Source organism: Periophthalmus magnuspinnatus, chromosome 17 (assembly GCF_009829125.3).
Source record: "Periophthalmus magnuspinnatus isolate fPerMag1 chromosome 17, fPerMag1.2.pri, whole genome shotgun sequence".
In the NCBI taxonomy this organism is placed as follows: domain Eukaryota; kingdom Metazoa; phylum Chordata; class Actinopteri; order Gobiiformes; family Gobiidae; genus Periophthalmus; species Periophthalmus magnuspinnatus.
The window spans coordinates 10,750,211-10,769,649 of record NC_047142.1 but is presented as its reverse complement, the minus strand read 5'-3'; the positions used below and the strand labels follow the sequence as shown (position 1 = coordinate 10,769,649).

General features: G+C 36.1%; 1 protein-coding gene across 1 annotated transcript; it reads right to left on the bottom strand.

Annotated features, from left to right (window-relative positions):
* Positions 1 to 18,928, bottom strand: hfm1 (helicase for meiosis 1). The gene is given in 38 exon segments (XM_055228620.1): positions 1 to 56; positions 139 to 351; positions 991 to 1,041; positions 1,161 to 1,243; positions 1,334 to 1,416; positions 1,501 to 1,592; positions 1,782 to 1,874; positions 2,367 to 2,507; positions 3,413 to 3,516; positions 4,545 to 4,656; positions 4,659 to 4,702; positions 4,783 to 4,864; positions 5,012 to 5,060; positions 5,062 to 5,102; positions 5,711 to 5,845; positions 6,485 to 6,582; positions 6,655 to 6,702; positions 7,933 to 8,039; positions 8,109 to 8,200; positions 8,275 to 8,355; positions 8,980 to 9,027; positions 9,218 to 9,351; positions 9,435 to 9,529; positions 9,898 to 10,043; positions 10,488 to 10,589; positions 10,658 to 10,701; positions 10,772 to 10,860; positions 11,405 to 11,605; positions 12,283 to 12,438; positions 13,147 to 13,224; positions 14,389 to 14,540; positions 15,430 to 15,562; positions 15,637 to 15,704; positions 15,806 to 15,841; positions 16,734 to 16,981; positions 18,180 to 18,489; positions 18,661 to 18,770; positions 18,858 to 18,928. Coding segments are annotated over 38 exon segments (4,026 nt in total).
* Between the last annotated feature and the right edge of the window lie 511 nt (positions 18,929 to 19,439).

Genomic DNA, 19,439 nt, shown 5'->3' with positions numbered 1-19,439 from the left:
TTACCTCATTGGTGTTCCATAAGATGACACACAGGGCACTGACGGAGCAACAAAACCTTGACAAACATGTATTTCATAAATGATAAGTAATACAATAATTTAAAAATGTTTATTAGTATGTACAACTATGAAAATTACCTGTCTTGTTGTACTGTACAGATGGGGCACAACCTAATGTTTCGCTGGCATTGACTAAGTTCTCTTCATCAAAGTCATCCCACTCATTTCCAAGGTCAAAGTTAATATTTGGAATTTGAGAACTTTGTTGATAGTATGGCTCCTGGCTGGGACCTGTTTTCGGCCATCTTGAGGTACTGGGTGTAGGAATGTAGGACTGACCCATGGTGACTCCTGGTTTTGAAGCAAAGCCCAAGGATTAAGGTTTAAGGTGCACTATGTAACTTCTGCTTGTCTCCATGGAGATATTGTTTTGCTTGGAATTGTTCACAGTATGGCATTACATTTATCTGGCTTGGATTTTTCTTCCATTACAGGTGTTTTTATTGCTCAAACATACCTTCAAAACATGCATTCTTACTGTGAGAGAGGGCAATTAATGCCATACTGTGGAACAGACAAAGCAATAAAATATCCATGGAGATAAGCAGGTGGCCGAATCTCCATCAGAAAAGTTACACTGTGCACCTTTTAAACAAGATTTAAATGACAACAAAATGGGTTAAAAGTGGCCTTCAATAATTTAAGCACCAAGTAAGACCAACTCTATGAAAACATATGATTTTGCAGGTAAACTATGCAGGGTGCAAGGACTTGAGAGCAGACTTTGCTTACAATACCACAGGCTCACAACTATTTATCTCACAAGTTTGGAAAACATCCTTTTTGAACATTTCTAATGGCACAGCAAAAACATATGAAGTATATTTATTTTTCAGTGACATCTAGTGGTGAAAGCAAGAAGGTGTTTTTTCATGAGTGCCTTGTTTTCTTCCTGAGTAATGGTGTTTTTATTTCAGTTTTTTAGAGTACCTTTGTGGTAAGTTTCATAAATGGGGTCCAAAGCTTCAACTTCTTCATGATCTTATAAAACAATACAAAGGAACATTATTAAATATAGATAATAATTTATGTTTTGTTAAATAGACCATAGAAAGTTACTATTGCAATTGAGCACAATATGAACATTAGGCTTTCTATACCGTCATAAGAATCCTGTGCCTGTGTCAAATCTACAGTCTCAATGTAAGGTCCTGGTAGGACCTCATTGTAACTTCTTTGATATCTTGAATTTTGTAAAAGAAAAATTATAATAAAAAATGACAATGTAATATTAAGGACACTTTAAAGTAGAGACTTGAGATTTGTAATGTACCTTGGTACAATCTGCATTTTGTCTCTGGGTTCATAAGCAAACTCCTGCATTCTAGAGAGCGGCTCCTCGATCTCCATTTTCATCTGAGAAAAAGACATGCACAATTTACTAGCAACACATTTGCTTGGTCATAGCTCATTTCCATAATTCTTATTTGCCTGTGTCACCTTGAGGCGTTTGGCTGGAGTTTGGATTATTGTGTCATATCTGGTCTTTAGGTCATTCAAATATGAAGAAAACTCCCGGTTTGCACTTGTCTCTTTGGAATGGTTACTCCTATTTTACCTAAAAAAAAACAAAACATTTTTCCAAAACTGCATGGGAGTTCTTGGGATAATAAAAATGGAGCACAACAGTGACCACCCACCCCTGATAATATTCCCATTCATTTTCCACATAGACTTTCCAAAAAAATACAAATAAAGAATTTTGCATTTTACATTTTGACTATACATCATAATCTAACTTCACTTACAGCATTCGTGGGCACAGAGCTCCTTGTTCTTGCAAAGGTGGTTGCACTCTCTCTTAATGCCTAAATCTGTTGAAAATAATGCAAACAAAATTACGTTCAGCACTACTGTTGTTACAACAATACAATTTCAAACTCGATTTCAATACAAAGCAATAGACTGGATACAAATTCTGATACCACAATGCTAATAAAAATCACACTTTCTTTAGACAATAGAATGTGATTTTCAACATTAAATCATAGTACTTTCTTTTATATTTCCATGTGGTCTTATATCTGTGTAGTTCCTCAGTCATCCAGGTAGGTTCCACAGTGGTTCATGGGTGCATACTAGTCTATATGATCTGATACTTGTTCTGATACAGCTCAAGATCATTCTAAGCTATTCAGGAGGTTCATTTCTGTCCTGTTAATGTGACTTTTTAGTACCGATACCTGCTCAAATGGTATCGAGTTTTTATACTAGTTTTAGTATTGATTAGTATCTGATTTTTGATAATTTTATCAACTCTATTATAAAATCAGAATAAGACCCAGACAAACACAGTATAACCAGACCTTGTGAAACGACATCATATACTCTCTGCTCTCTGGGCTCTTTTTTAACTTGAGTATTTTGTGTATCGCTCGGATTAGAAACATTTCTGCTGGCTCCTCCTGAGTAAAACACACTGAACTTGTGCTGAATGTCCAATCCCACTGAAAAAAGAAGCAAATTCACATTTTTTACACAAACCAGGTAAATGATATGTGATGTAATTTTCATGGCTAAATCAAATTTTTTTTACACATTTACAGATTTGCATTGAACTAGAGACAAAGCAGATTACGAGTTTTGCACTAAAATAAAACTGCATAAAAATAGTATGCCTCGTCAATATGGAAATTTTGATTACACATATTTTCAAAGGGTAATTCAAATTGACCCTTGGGAGCGTTGAGCCATGTTATAATGCTGTTACCTCCCCAAAAACATACCTGGAGGTTTGTTTTTTGTTTCATTCACACATGTTTGAGTAAGCCTTTATTATATGTCTACATCTCCAAACCTCAAAATGCTCTGTTCCACCTTGTGATGTCACAAAGTGGTAGTTTTCAAGTTAATAGCTCCCTTTTACCTTTAGTTCAATAGAGATTGGCAATTCCATGGCTAAAATTATCCAAATGTTCTAGTATTGAGTTTAAAAACACAGAGGCGCACTTCCTGTATTACCACATGACTTCACAAGGGGTAACAGAGTGTTTTCCATTTGAAAACAGCCTAAATATGCAGCAACTGTGTGTTAAACTTGTGTGAATGAAACAAAACACAAGTCCAGGTATGTTTTTGATGAGAACACAACATTATAACAAAGATTGCAAACAGCGTAATATGGGCCCTTTAAACAAAGCCCCAACTGTTGAATTTGTATAATTTCTATTAAATCTTAGACATGGTTGTTCTGCTCTCAGTACCAACTTCTCAGTATAATTTTTTATCAAGGCATCTTCAAAACTATAACTAAAATAAATATAGAAAGAAGCAGTCTTTCAAACTTTGAAATGACGGATCCCAAAGATTCATTAGTCTTAAGTCTTATCACTTATTATTATACAGGTCTTACCATAATCAGAGCTAATGAGGTGCACACTAATCTCTTGTCCTTTTGAGGCTCTGCTTAGTTCAACCCGCTTCGACCATAATCCGCACTTTAACAGCATCAAATCCCTGAAAGACACAGTGGTGGAATTATGTTATTTAAAGTGGGACTTAACACCTACATGTCCCACACAATCGCATTTGAAATAGAGCTGCTAAACTGGACAGTGCCTGAGGACTAAAGGGGAGAGTGAGGGGGGGAGGAGGAGTGGGGTCTTGAGGTATAAGGAACAGTGTGATTGGTTTAACAGGTATGTACATTTCAAACTCCACCCCCTGCAGCCAGGTGTTTGTAATCTGAAACACCTGGCTGTAATCAGGGTACTCCTGTGTGATGTCACCAACTACTGAAAATTGCAGAGGCCACTGAAGGCAGCACACATTTTTTTGTTCAACAGAAACGACTGAATCAATTTCAAATTTGTAGGTGTTTTTATTTGATTTTTTTTTTTTTTTTTTACAAACAATGAACATGTTAAAAATAAATGCCTAGGCCATTTTAGGAGGTCTCAAACTAAAGATCCAGTTTAAAAATATAGTGGCAAGTAAAAGTATCTACTCTAAAATGTACTTAATGTGGAACTCAACAGTAAATCCACTATTTTCTTTGCTGCTAAACTGTGTATACTGTGTTTTAATAACATTGCCTAATGTTCCTAGTCATTTTTTTTTTTTAGCAATTTTAGTGCAAACTAAGTAAATTTGCAGCTTTGTGTTCAAAAACAGTAAAAAATGGCCACTGTAATTTCAAGTACTATGTGACACCAAGCAGGACTGACCTGAGCTGCAGGGGCAGAGTTTGAAGCGCTTACCTGTTAGACCAATCATACTATTCTTCATACCTCCAGACCCTGCCCCTCTTCCCCCTCTCACTCTTTTCTTTAGTCCTCCAGGTATTACACAGTTCAGAAGCTCTATCTGAAATGTAGTTGTGGGTGTTGTTTAGGTGTTTAGTCCCACTTTAAGTAAAGTACAAATACCTCAAAAAAAAAAAAAAAAAAAAAGTTGAGTACTTTTACTTTTGCAGTTTGTTACTCTCCACCACTTTAAGAACATTCATTACAAGTGGTTAATATGTTTTTGAACACCAATCTTACGTGACTTTCTGTAGGTAGACCACATTGTTGTCTGCGTCTCCGATGATGATAGATGTGTAATGTAGGTCAGAGGCAGTTCTTTTAGTTTGCAACTGGGAGAGATTTTTAAGTTGACTTTTACTACTATCTCAGCAGTGGTGGGGCTGTACCGGGGAGCTGCAGACCAAAGCAAAATAACATGACGCAATATGTGATAAATAAAACTAGTGAATAAAATGAAAGAAAATTGTGTTGTGCCTGTTCAATGGTAAGCTCGTATTTAGGAAGGTGAATGACAGCTTCTTTTATCTGGTTTCCAAAAGGAGGTGTCGGTTTAAGATCTAAAAAAAATACATTTTAAAGAGAAACAATTCTTATTAATATAAGTACCATATTTATTACGGAAGATACAGATATGTTTTGGTATTTCGGTATTATTTTAAATTGAATTTTGTCAACTCGAAATGGGGAAAATTGGGGAAAAGAACTCACCAGTTCTATCTCTCTGGCATTAGTGTCCTCTATTTTACTAAAAGTTGGTGAGCCCAGCGTTACCATAGCAGCGGGACAAACTTGGACCTAAAAACCATTGTATGCAAACTTTAAATGAACTCATAATAATCATAATGTATCTGCAAGTCACTGTGAGAATAAACTTGATCATTAGAAAAGTGAAAAGATATTACGAAGAATTGATATTTTGCAGTGACATCATGCTGGGGGTGTTCTGTATGTGTCTCTACAGAGGAATGTTCAGCAGTTATCAAATTATCACAGACTGAGAGCTTTTAAGATAAGTCTGAAAACTCCAGAAAAATACAAAATGCATTTAAACAACACATTTTCAGGAGGCTGTGATCAATACAAGGGTCCACAGTCCTGTTTAGATGTTTGATTTTAAACAACAAAAAGGTGAGAGTGACTAACTGAAAAACTATTGGCTAAAGCTAGCTAGCTCCTGACTGTAATGCTATTTGAGAGGGACTTGTTTAACAGCACAAATCATCTCACCTGTTGTACTTCCAGCTAGTTCAGTTCTTTCTGGTCAGATTGTGTTAAAACAAAGCTCAGAGTAAAGTCTAGCTTGAGTAATAACTTCAGAATAGTTATTATGGGAATGTGGATGACATCAACTGCAAAGTATCAATATGCTGGGCAATAAAGAATATATAACTCATTTGACTTACCTATTTTCTCTAGTTGTTTGGAGACAAAGGGCGAGGTCTCCCACAGTTTGGCTTTGAAACACTTGGACAGGATGAGAGCTCCGAGTACAGCAGTAAAACCTCTCTTCAGCTTCAGGCTTAGAAATTCACACAAACCTTTCGACCCAAAAATAGATTCATACCAAAAATCTGATCATATTTAAATAATTTTGTCAATTGCATCTAAAGGCCCTGGAGCACAATTTTTTGCAGAAACATTTGTCTTGCAGTACAGATATACTGTATAAGCAGCTCTTGAGGTCAAAAGTCTGTTGTTATTAGCATGCTAGTTGTTGCCGCGACAGCAAACCTCCTCTATGGTCTCTTAAGCTCATTGTGGTGAATAATTTGGATGTTAGGGATACATTAGGTAAGTGAGAAATAATGTGAAACAAAGGAGCTCATTGGTCACCTATGATTTACAAATAAAATCTAATATATGTCACCTCAGATTAACAGACTTTTGTGCTTTGCTCATTGATTATGCAGAAATCCACAATGTTTTTCAGCCCCATGATATTTTTTTCCCCTTTTTATTTCTGTTAAGGACAGACCATGCGGGTCCCCGATTGGCTAATACCCCATTTTCAATCATGCCCATTTGAAAATGGGGGGGGGGGGGGACTGTGACTGGACTCACATCTTTAAATTATTATTATTAAATTATTGAAGAAGTGTGTGTTCTGGATCCCAGGTAAGAGCTAACTAGTGATTATGCACTATTTGCACTACTTAGACCACTAATGTTAAACATACATCTCCCAATGCGTAGTCCGTTTCTGAAGATCTTTGCTGTATCCTGGGTCAGGCCAAACTCCTGGATGGTGATGGAGCCCAGCTGAGCCTGGATCAAGCTATGAAAAAAAATATAAAGATGAAAGTGTGGAAAAACAGTGTACAACAATATAACATTCTGAAAAACAGACCAATTCACTTTCATGTCATTGGTTCGGATCTTTCCTTCCATTGGGAACCTGTAGAAAAACATATCATAGTCTTATAGTCATAGTTTTTATAACTAGGCTCTAGACAACAAAGTTAACCATTGACAACCATCTATAGCACGAGTGTCAAACTCAAGGCCCAGGGGCCAAATGTGGCCCAAGAGAAGGTAAATTAAAAGCCATGACTGTCATTTCTATGCTGCTTTAATGTGTACATTGACCATCAACTAATGGGTTTTTCTCAACAAGTGGAACTGAGAAATATTTGCAAATAATAATCCAAAAATTTTCAGGAAGAGGAAAATTGTAGGCATGGAAGGTAGTTTCAAGAAAGGTGAAGGTGAATACAAGTTTGTGCTTCAAGGAGAAAAACCTGTATGTTTATTGTGTTATGAGGCGGGGTCGGTACAATCTACATCAGCATTTTGACACCAAACTCGGAGCTAAGTACGCAAAAGTTGGCCTGCAAGAAAAACAACAAATTGTCCAAGAATGTGTGCTGTTTTTGAAGTAGTGCGGTCTGTGAGCAAGTGTGCCCCGATCAGATGCACACTTTTAAAAATGTGGCTTTATTAGGAGATTCCAGTTACACAGACATGTAATATTTGCAACTTGAATAAGCAATAAATACAGAAACAGTTGTTTAACAAGTTATGAAGTAGTTACATTTATTTACCATGACATTTGGTTACATTTAGTGACATTTATACTGCCTTACAGTTACATCTGGCCCTTGATGGCAACCATTTTGCTGATGGGGCCCTCAGTAAAAATGAGTTTGACACTCCTCATCTACAGTATCATTAAAGAGGGGGTATTTTACTTCTATGGGGTATTAATTGCTAACACATAACATATTTAGATCACCATGTTGCCTTTGACTGGTTTGAAAATGCAATATTCACTAAAAACAATGTTTAATAAGTTTCATTTTCATTTTTGACACTCTAAGTCGCCCCTCCCTTTGTCCTCCGTGCTAAGTCACTCCTTTGTGAAGTTGTAGTGCAATGTTTTGTATCCTGCTTTTGTGCATTTATGAAAATTGTCATGAGGGAGGATCTTGTGGGCTGAGCATTGGACAGAATTGTACTGCTAACTGTAAGCAGGGTTAAAATAGGGCCTGAGAGAGGTCGCAAGATTACTCAAACAAGCATGGATGACATATAAAACCACTACAGGCATGTTTTTGATGAGATAACATAAAAATCTCCAAAAAGTCAACAAACAGTACAAGTTAATGTATTTTTGCGTAATACTGACCTAATGGTGGTGCGATTCTTGTCCCTGTTTAAAGTATTCAACAACCTCTTTTCATTCACCCGCAGCTGGATGTCACTGAACTCTTTGCTGTTTGACACCAGCTCGGTCTAAAAAAACAGCAAATACAACAAATACAATGAGTGTACAGATGTATCTAAGTGTATAAGTAACAATACCAGGTCAGACAGGCTTTCTGTGCCTGAAATTTGGCTGAACTGTTTCATTGTCTTGAAGGCAACGCAGTAACGAGCCATCAGCCGGCCAGGCTCTGGGGGGATAGAATTAAAAAGTTGTATTTTTTATTGATGTAGTGTGCAATAGATTAAAAGGTCCATGTGTGACCTGTAGGCTTAATGTTGATATCTTCATCCATGTGAATCAGCTCGATGGATGACAAAGCGTTCAGGTTTTTGAGGCATAGTTCTGTACAAACAGAAGAGACAAAACTTGTTATATAAATATGTCTCATGAACGTCACTTTGAAACTGAAAGCATTAAAAAGGGTTGCACTTAAAGCCACAATATGCATCTTTTTAGCTAAGAAATAGATTAAAACAAAAGCATGTTTTTTTCAATTTGGTCATGTTTATAGCACTGAAAAACTGAAACTGAAAAACATACATCCTACTCTTAGTGGCTTGGGGAAGAGCCCCCTACTGCTTGTTTCCATGGAAATGTTGTTTCTTTGGCTATAACCTTCTACATTATGTCATAATATGTATCTATGCCCATGGACAATGTTCCAAAGTCTGGTTTTAACTTTATATTTCCATGAAATTATGTGGGTGATGTGCCACCTCCAGAAAGTTACATACTGTGCCTTTAAAGAAATGTCTCATTTTGAGTGTCAACATTTTCAATAGCCAAATCTTTTTTTGAGCAAAAAAAAAAAAGAAATTGAGCCATTCTTCTATGATCAAATCTTTAACTTTAGTGTCACTGATATGAATTGAGAAAAAAAGTAACAAAAAGAAAAACATTTTCAAACAGAGCTTAACTCAAATAAAACCTAACTCTAATCAGTTGTGTGTATTTTTTCATGCCTACCTTGTAACTTGGACTCAATCCCTTGTCTGTCTAAGTCAGCAGAGAAACCTGAAATAAGAGACAATCAGATATACAGTGTAACACATAATTACAAACATCAACTTACTTCTATTGTATTTAAGGCCCAAAAAATTCAGGGTAGTGTTGGCATATTTTAGAGAGCGAGATAGAACTGTACTAATTACTAAATTGATTGATTAAGAATGTACCATTGGGTTTTCTGAGAGTGAGTACAAACCATAGTGTTTGGGGTTCTTGAGAGCTCGTATGTAGAGAAATGTAGAGCGGATCCAGTCTAAAGCCATGTTGACATCACTTATGGTGTGGAGGACGATTTCAGCATTCAGGTGCTCCACCAAGTTCCCATGTAAACTGTGAAAAAAACAGTGGTTAGTTCTTTAAGGCAGACAGTTTATGTGAAAAGTTCATCTAAGAGTTGAGAAAAGCTGGCAAACCTGCTTTCGATAATCTCCATCCCATTCATTAGTGACATATACTTGTCTTTGGTTTGGTTCTTGGTCATGATCACGGCAGTCGCTGAAGTGTCAAACTCAGGGAAAAATTTATGTGTTAATTAAAGTTCAACTTGTAGCTTATTTATCATTACTCTACTTTTAAGCATCCCAAAATGTATATTATGCTATATATAAATATAGCTTCAGATATGTGTCTGTGCTCTAAACTGAAATGAAAATCTCATGAAAAATATATGTACATTGCTTTTCACAATACAATTTTTTTTATCTCACATTTGTAAATACAGTAGCTATACTTAATGAAACAAAAACTTAATGTTTTTGAAAATAATAGCTTAAAAAAAAGCCCTTTTTATAATATTGGTTACGTACCGCCTGATTGTGTAGAATGAACACAACATTTAGTAAAACATATACAAATATTGTAGTTATCTGGACTTACCTGTGGACGTCCAGCTCGACCAATCATTTGCAGCAGGTCGGCCTCGCTGTACTCCTCACAGGCTCCAGCCACATACTGCGTCGTGGACTTGATCACCACCAAGTGAGCGGGAAGATTCACCCCCATTGCTAAAGTCCTGGTAGTAACTACAGACAAATACATGCCTTTAAGCTACAATATTAATGATATTTAAATAAATATCTATTTTATGTATTATGTGTTAAGTATTTTGATACATATACACAGAAACAAAATTGTGATTTCAGTTGTTAATATTTTCACTAAGTATGTGTCTACAATATAAATTTTATTCAAATACATGCCATAGTAATATGACTGTACTGGAGTGCAACAGTATGACAAAATGTGTAAACAAATATCTTCCATTTAACACAACAAACTTAATTCATAATGGACAATACAATGTTTAGGAATGCTTTAGGCTTAGTAAGAAATTAATGAATATTTTATGTCAACTCCTAGATCAGTCCCCTTAATTAAACTGAGCCTAAATCATTTCATCTTAAAAAAAGTCTTTTTCAAGATTTATAAAGGGAAATTAAGGTGTACTTATTACTCTTATTTCTTACAAAGTACTGGAAGATCTCCCTCAATGAAGGCCATTTCAATCAACTTCCTGTCCGACAAATCTACTCCGGCGTGATGATAGCCCACTCCAAGCACCATCATGTCTGCAATGGAGAGGGGCCTTCAATTATGAACACAGCTTTGTCCTGTGCAAAAACAACTCTGTGCCTACCTCTTAGTTTGGAGTCCAGAATAGAGTTGGCATACTTCATCAGCCTGAAAACATGAGCAGATGCAGTTGTCGCTATAGCGATCACCATGCAGATATGAAGGACTTGAGACAAACCTCTGCTTGTGCTCCATGGTCATTATAAACCGCGCTTCCTTTGCCAGAACTGCAGCTGCCTGTTGGGCTCCTTTCCGAGTCGAGCAAAACTGACAATACATTAAATCATTTAAGTGCTGCCTGATGCATGACATTACAGCTAAAATTTAAGAAAGGTTTAAAGGTACACTAGATGACTTTTTGGAGGTGGTAGGTCACCTCTATGATTTCATGGAAATAGAAAGTTAAAACCATACTTCAGAACATACTCCATATAGATAAATATGTTTTATGCCATACTGTGGAATCTTCTAGCCAAAGGAAAAACATTTAGAAAACAAGCAGGATAAAAAAAAGGGTCAGATTTCGCTCACTTTATGAAAAAACATGCTTTTGTTTAATTTTTGGCTAAAAAGTTACATACAGTGGCTTTAAATAAATAAAGACAGTCAGTCAATGACTGACTAGTGAGGGCCCATTAAATGAATTTAATCTACCTTGTTTATTATTGTGGCTTTGTCAAAGCTTTCATCACATTTCACAGTGTAATATTGTAGTTTATAGATTAATTTCCTGATCCAGAAAATGGGAGCATTCAAATATCATCAATACATGAATGGGTGCTTGTATGGTGTATAGAAGTTGAGTACACACCACTAAGGTGGGCTTATGGTCCGAGTAGGTCTGGATGATGTTGGCCATCTTGTAGTTTAGAGTCAGGTCAAACCTGAACTCAGTCTGGCTTGGATTACAGGGAAAACCCAGCACAACCTTCCTCAGCTTCACTGGGCGGTGGCTCTCATCCATGTTCAGGTAAGTGGCCGGGCCGTTGTTGTCACACAACCAGTCAGCAATCTGAGCACACCATAAAAGCAGTCCATATGGCCTAATCAAATCTGTGTACATGTTGGAAAAACAATTATCCAAATTTCCTCAAACCACTCTGTTTCTAATATGTCCCATCCACTCACAGACACCATGGTGACCAAATCTAGGTCATAAGCAGATGGAGAGTTTAGTCTGAACAGGTGCTGTAGTATTAATAAGTAATAATGATTCATATATTTGAATAGGTTTTTGCATCATTTGAATTAGGGCTACATAATAAGAGAAAATATATATTCGATAACTATGTTTGCATTGAGATAACAATTTTATTGCGCTATTTAATACTTTTTAGCATAATAAGTTAATTTAAAACAAAAAAATCAACATGCCTTCATTTACTAGTCAAATAAGTCCAAAATCAAAATTTAACAAAGACAAAACCAAGACCAATAAAGTCTAATACATGGCTTCAATCTGTTTTTTGTCCATTTTACTTTCCAAAAACAGTTTGTGTTGTTGTGATATGCTTCTTTTATTGCAATATTGATTACTGCATCAGCCATTACTGCGATATTGATATTTTTGAAATATACAGTATTGTGCAGCCCTAATTTGAATGCTCCACCTCTGCCACTGCCACGCAATAAAATCCCTCTTACACATCTGTGAACTTAACCCTCTGCTTCCCAGCGTCAGGTTCTTACATCAGTGATGTTTGGGATTGTGGCGGACACAGCTACAAATCTCATGGACACAGCGCCCTCTGGGTTCTGAGCGCTTCTGTAGGCATTCACCGTCTTCATACGACTCACCACTACCTCCAGAGTGGCTCCGCGGGTTGCATCTTTCACCACATGAACCTAGGGCATTAGAATTAAACTAAGGATGGTATAATGGTTATCGGTAGGCCTGTCATCATAATCACTATATCAAACTGTCCTTCAATAAATAACAGCTGGAACAATATATATTTGGGGTCAATATTTATTGTGAGTACATTTTCTTTGCAAAAGTGGTGAGATTTTTGTCATTTTAGTTGTAATACGATACAATTTGAGCAGTAGAGGGTTTAATAAGTTACTTTTATGGCAAATTATTGCTTTCTTCTGCTGTTTATCTGTTGCAGCTCAGGCGGTTAAATGATATTGTATATTTAAAAATTGGTTTATTGGGATTTGTTATCATGACAGGCCTAGTAACAAACAATATCAGTGATATCTGGGGAAATCCTCCGATATTGAAAATGCAGCCGATATTCAGCACTGATATTTTTCGGCATGCCCCAAGTCTCTGTGTGCCCACGTCTCATTCCCAGTTTGTCCTCAGAGAATCAGATTTGGGTTTTTGAACAAACTAAATTAGTGAAAATATGAATTCATGTCCCAGATACATTTTATTACTATTTTTACAAAAAATATAACTTAATTTGTAAACTTGGTATCAGCAAATATGGGTTATCTGCCAGCAAGACAAATATCAGATATCGGCTCAAAAAACCCATATCGGAGCATCCAATTAGTTAATGGGAGACTAGACACAATACAACATAAACACACAGATTTTCGGACCTCATCAATAAGGAAAAGTCTGACCAGCTCCAGCAGACAGTTATCCTTCCATTTCCTTGTCATGCTGTCCCACTTTTCCTGAGAAACAAAACGCAGAAATCACCAAAGTCTAATATCTAAAAGATATAAACCTCTGCCTCTTATAGCATTGTATAACATAGGCCTACCTAAAAATACAGTTAGCATGGTGTAATGGTGTACAAATTAGAATTGTCAGAAGTATCGCAAATCAGTTAGTAATAGATATTGAAACTAGTATCGAAACTGGACACTCATTCAAGCATATATTGATGATTGATAAAAAAAAAAAAATCACATAACTGGATAAAATGTGACCTTCCTGAACAGTTTCACCTTGAGTTTCATCAGAACTACTGTAAGAGCACATGGTGTAATAAACACATTTATTTTGTGTTGAAAATTGCTGTAAAACTACTGAGGCAGTTCATTTGTCATCTCACAATTCTGATTGGTCTTGTCAAAACTGAGTAGTAAAATGTGATTTACGCAGTCGGGAAATTAAAACTGGTTAGAATGGAACGAATAACTGTTGTTATTAAGGGGGCAGAAAATATTAACTTTTACACGTCCATGATAACAATTCAATATATGTAAATCATGTAGGGCTGTGCAATCGATATGATGCTAATAGAAATTGAGACTATCATTTCATCATTGGTGATATGCTTGGGTCTTTAATGGAGTCAGTACAAACGTGCTTTAGGGAGTTCACACATTAGAGGAAGAAATGTGGCTTTTTTTTTAGTAAAACGGTAATGCTTAGATGCCTGTGCTGTAGGGCTGTAGTCTTTTAGTCATTCAGTCGATTAATCAGTTGATGAAACCTTAGTTGACCAAACTTTGTATTACTCGACTAAAATAGTTTCACTTATTTCTGTCTCCTCATGGAGAAATTTGACTTTGTTTGAACTCCAATGCAGGTGTAGACTTGTGAGTGCAGATCAGTTTAGCCACAACTAATCGATCGAAAAGGCGTCGACCAAGAATTTCTTTAGTCGACCGCAGTCCTATTATTTTTTGCTGCAAATTGACCTAGTTTGCACTAAAGTTGCCAAAAAATGGCTAGGAACAGTACACACTACTATTAAAACATCATATACACAGTTAGCAGGAGAAACATTGATTTAGTGTTTAGTTCCACTTCAATAATGAAAACAATATTCTTTTCAATATGTCAATAATTTTGTCAGATTTTCATTTTTCCTTTTGAGTGGTCCATACAGGAGTGGTTAGGATGATGTGTGAATCCTTAATCTCGAAGAAGTCGTCGATCTCTGTGTCGCCTGTCAGCTCCTTGCACTTCAGTCCCAGTGGGCCGAATTTCCTTTTCCAGTTCTCAAAGCACTGGCTGCACAGGGCCTTGATAGGTGCCACTGTAACAACAGCACATCTCGTAACACAGCTCTGTACTCTAAAACATGCTCTCGAAGTAGGGTTGTCAAAGGTATTGAATATCAGATACTAATCAATACTAAGGCTAGCATCAAAACTAGATACTCATTTGAGCAGGTATCAATACAAAGTCAAAGTCACATTCACAGGACAGAAATGAACATTTCCTGAATATCTTTAGAATGATGTATCAGAACAAGTTTAAGACACATGGACTAAAATACACACATGGACCACTATGGAACCTACCAGGACGACCGAGGGATTACACAGATATAAGGTCACAGGTAATATAAAAGAAAGAGTATTTTTAATTATCATTGTGCTATCAGTATCAGTACTGAATATCGAGATCATTATTAAATGATACTGGCAAGAGGGGTGGCAAGAGCCAGATTTCTCTATTAACTACATTGTATTTGCCATGAAATATAGATATAAGATAACTTCGTACATGTTCAAAATGATCATTTCTTTTAGTGACTAGACCCAAAGACTCACCTTATTACAATAAAAAGGTGCATTTTAACAATATTCATTTTGGCTGCCCCCATCTGTATTAAGAATTATTGGCCTATAAAATGTTCTGATCTCATCTGAAACACAGTAATATGTGATTCATGGAAAATGCTTAGATCCAATATCCTCATTAAGTCCTGATTTCTATCTGTTTGTACTACCAAGCAACCAAGTTAATTTAGCATCTGGACATAAACAACAACTTCAAGGTATCTACTGACAAAAAGAGCAGACAATTTACATCTGCTGTAGTCCTAGTTTATCTTAGTCCAGATTTAGATTTCATCCATTTCAGAACCATTATAACCTTAGGGTTTAGTCCTGTTTTAGACCAATCCTCAGAATATTTACTGTATACAGCCTTGAAGTCGGCCCATGGCTCTGAGGTCTCCATAAGCTGACGAATGATGGCCAGCTCAAACAACACAGTTTTCCCAGATCCAGTCGGAGCAGAGGCCACAAAGTTCCTCCCAGTATAAAAAACCTGAAAATATGGGCATTTTTATCAGTAAATAATGAGAAAAAAAACCTGAAGTGACATTTTGAATTAGATCTTACATCATCTAAAGCTTTGGACTGTACATAGTTGAAGAAGGGGAACTCAAAGACACATCTGAACTTGGATGCTGTTAAAAGTTAAGAAAATCATTTAGGTTAAATGTTAATTAATGTATTTGTAAGAAGAAATTGTAGATACTAGGACTTAGTGTAGTGTAGTTAAGGATACGTATTTCAGATACTGGTCTCAAAACTTCAGATGACCCTTGGAAAAAAGAAAAAAAAACAACTGATAGTTTAAATTCATTAATTAAATTGTAAAAGTGTATTTTCTAGAGTTGTCAAAAGTTTCAAAAATCAGATACTAAATCAAACTATAACTAGTATCAAAACTAGATAATCATTTGAGCAGTATCTAGTTTTGATGCTAGTTATAGCATCAAAACTACTACTAAAAAAGACAGAAATGAACCTTTCCTGAATATCTTTAGAATGATCTTGAGCTGCATCAGAACAAGACACATAGACTAGTATACACCCATGATCCACTATGGAACCTACTGGACGACTGAGGGATTACACAGATATAAGGTCACATGGTACTATAAAAGAAAATACTACAATTTAATGTTTAAAATCACATTCAATTGTGTAAAGAGTGTTTTTTTATACCATTGTAGTATTGGAATCGTTACTGAGTATCAAGCCTGTTCCTGAATATCGAATCAGAGTTTGAAATTTTAGTATCATGATAACACTAATATTTTTTGTTTTAGGGTCATAATAAGGGAGAGAATAATTTAAATACCTAAATTAAAGACCTAAATTTTAACACTTATTAAAATAGATTGAAATATTGGGAAAACCTGATCTAAAATGTTTTGTGTTTAGAAACATTAAATGGAACATTAACTGAAATTAAATAACTTGAGAACAAAACTAACAATGCCAATTTTTACTTCTTTTGACTCCTCCCATCATAATCCATTACATTAACAGTCACGGTAACCTCACTCAAACATATTGTGGCAGCTGCACTGGCTAGACATGTGCAACCCCATTACCACTAGCTCCAAAGATGCAACATGTTTAATAATCAGTGCTAGCAGCAAGTGAGCCCTAGTCAGACCTATGTAATGTAATGCGCTGTGGGGCACCTTGTATGCAAAGTGGCTGAGGTGTCATGGGCGGGACTAGCACTCTCTTGTCCCCGATCTCTGCTGCTGGTTGGAAGGGCGAGTCAGTAGGGGACATTGGGTGGACCGCCTGACTAATTGTCGTTCGTAGTGGCTGGAGCGGAGCTGTAGCCATGGCAACCTGACTGGGAAAAGTTTGAGGTCGGAATGCCATCTCACTGTGGCTACAGGTGTTTGACAAGTCACCTCCATCACCAGGCTTCTGAGACCTAAACAAGCTATATCAGGACAGAGGAAGAGAGATTTGTCTGGAGCTATTCTTCTTAAATATCACTTTAGTAATTAAAAGATACGGTTGATCTTGGAGAATTTTAATTAAGCATTTGTCTAATCTATCGTACATTAGTTCAAAATTACATGGAGGACAGATCAGAATTCTATGGCAAAATTTGCTGATATATTGTCGGACTTTATGATTAATATCTCTATAATTACTAGGCCTATCCAACTGAAATAAAAACTGGTCCAAAGTTCAATGACATTATCAATAAGCATCAATGTAAAAAGTGACAACCATGACGCACTTGAGTTTGAATAATTCCACCAATTAAAAGGACATTTCGGTAAAATATTTTTGAAAGCAAATGCTAATACATAATAATATAGGTTAGGTATTTTATTCAAATTGCCTTTGCTGCAAATGTATCTAGGCCCATACCCCCCATGCTATCACATACAAGAATAATGCAATTTATAGCATCTTTTATCTTGCAATGGGATTCGTTATATTTTTGTAACTGTCTGATGCAACACAGTGGAGAATTTTACTAACTGGCACAGCAGGTACCACATCAGTTTTATTTATGTTTGTGCTTGCCCTTGTTTAGACCTTGTTCAGTCAGGTTTTAGTCCTGTTTGGGTCCACATTCAGATTGAACAGAGTTTTGGTTTAAGCTCGTGGTCTTGGTGCAGGTGACATAAAAGGTTTTGGGAATCCCTGATACATGACATATGTGGCACACTTAAAAAGTACACTATGTAACTTTTTTGGTGAAAGGTCTTTCACCTACTTTTCTTCATAGAGATGTAATTGGTTTGCCTAGAATGATCCACAATATGGCATTATTATGTCTCTATTTCCATAAGATAAGATAAGATATGCCTTTATTAGATCCACAGTGGGGAAATTCCATGGAGACAAGAAGGCAACACCACCAGAATAAGTTACAGGTCAGATTTGTGGAGAGGCTCCCTTGCTCACAGTTAGAATGCTTGTTTTTTCAAGGTATTTGTGAGCAATAAAATATCCTTAATTAAATAAATGTAAAACTGTGTAGTTTAATGTCATACGGGGGAACATTTCAGGCTAAGCAATATCATCTCAGTGAAGACAATCTGGTAGCACTAGCTCCAGCGGAAAAGTTACGTAGTACCTCTTTAAAGTCCCATAAAAGAGTTATGACTTGCCTTTTTCGTAGAGGAGGGTTTTCACTGTAGTCCAGGGACATAATCTTCCGATCACCAGCGATACAACAAGAGGCCTGTGGGGTTACGGCTCTGGTTCTGCCAGCTTCAAAAAAATCCCTGAAGCCCTCACTTCCCCACAGATTGGCAGGTGAGTTATGGCCTTGGGTGACACTAGTCTCACTAGCTTTAGTCTCATGCTCATCAATGTTAAGATTGTACGAAAGTTTGCTGATTGATGGCAAGATGTTCAAGTCAGAAGACCTTTTAAAAGGAGGTACAAATTTCTTTTGCTGAGGTGCCTGTGAAAGACCTGCAAGAAATATAAAAAATTTGCATAAAATGTCCATAAAGTGTGCATTTATATAGTATAATATATATGAGGTTAATAATGAATGTATATTTAAGTAATTTAAATAATTGTTGAGCCGATTTCTGAAAACTGATACTGACCATCTCATATGAGTTAAGAAAAAATGAATACCATGTGAAAAAGAGAAAGCCTCTTCTTGCATGTCCTGAGTACCTGGGATCTGAGACAAAGACGGAGGCATCTCCACCTGCCATTGACTCGTCTCTTGGCGTAAAGGCTTTCTGTTGAAATCAAAATGTTTTCATTAATGAATACATAAAAGATATGTTGTATCATTATATTAATAACAATATTTTTCTCATACTCACACTTTATGGACAATAGGTTTCTCAAAAAAAAGATTGTCCTGGGATAACGTGCAGTCATCTGAATCCAGCATTCTACCATAGAATTATGGGTTCCTCACATCTGAAAGTGGCATAAAACCACCAAATAGATTAAAAAACAACCTATAATAATTTGCTCCATCTTAGTCAATCAACTGCTTCAAATGTATTTACAAAATTTCCCTATATAATATTTTAACTTTAAATAACTTTCTGAATAAGGAATACAATTGCACTACCAAATATGCAAACAAATAGATGAAAAGAGTAATTATCAGATTTTAATTCTACTTTAAAAGAAAAACCATAGGCTAATACAAAAGCTAGCATAGAATGGTAGCTAATTAGCAATTACCAAAATACAGTTTAGCTAGTAAATGTATGTGAACATTTTTAATAGAATAAGTTAACAATTACAGATATATTTATTAATAAATTGGTGTAATTTAACCGCGTTTATTACCTGTCTGCAAACTAGTAGGTCAGTTGAGGCCCCATGTGTACGTTTAGTAAACGTTTATTGGAGCAGTTGGCATTACCTTTGGCCAACACTGTTCCGTGTCT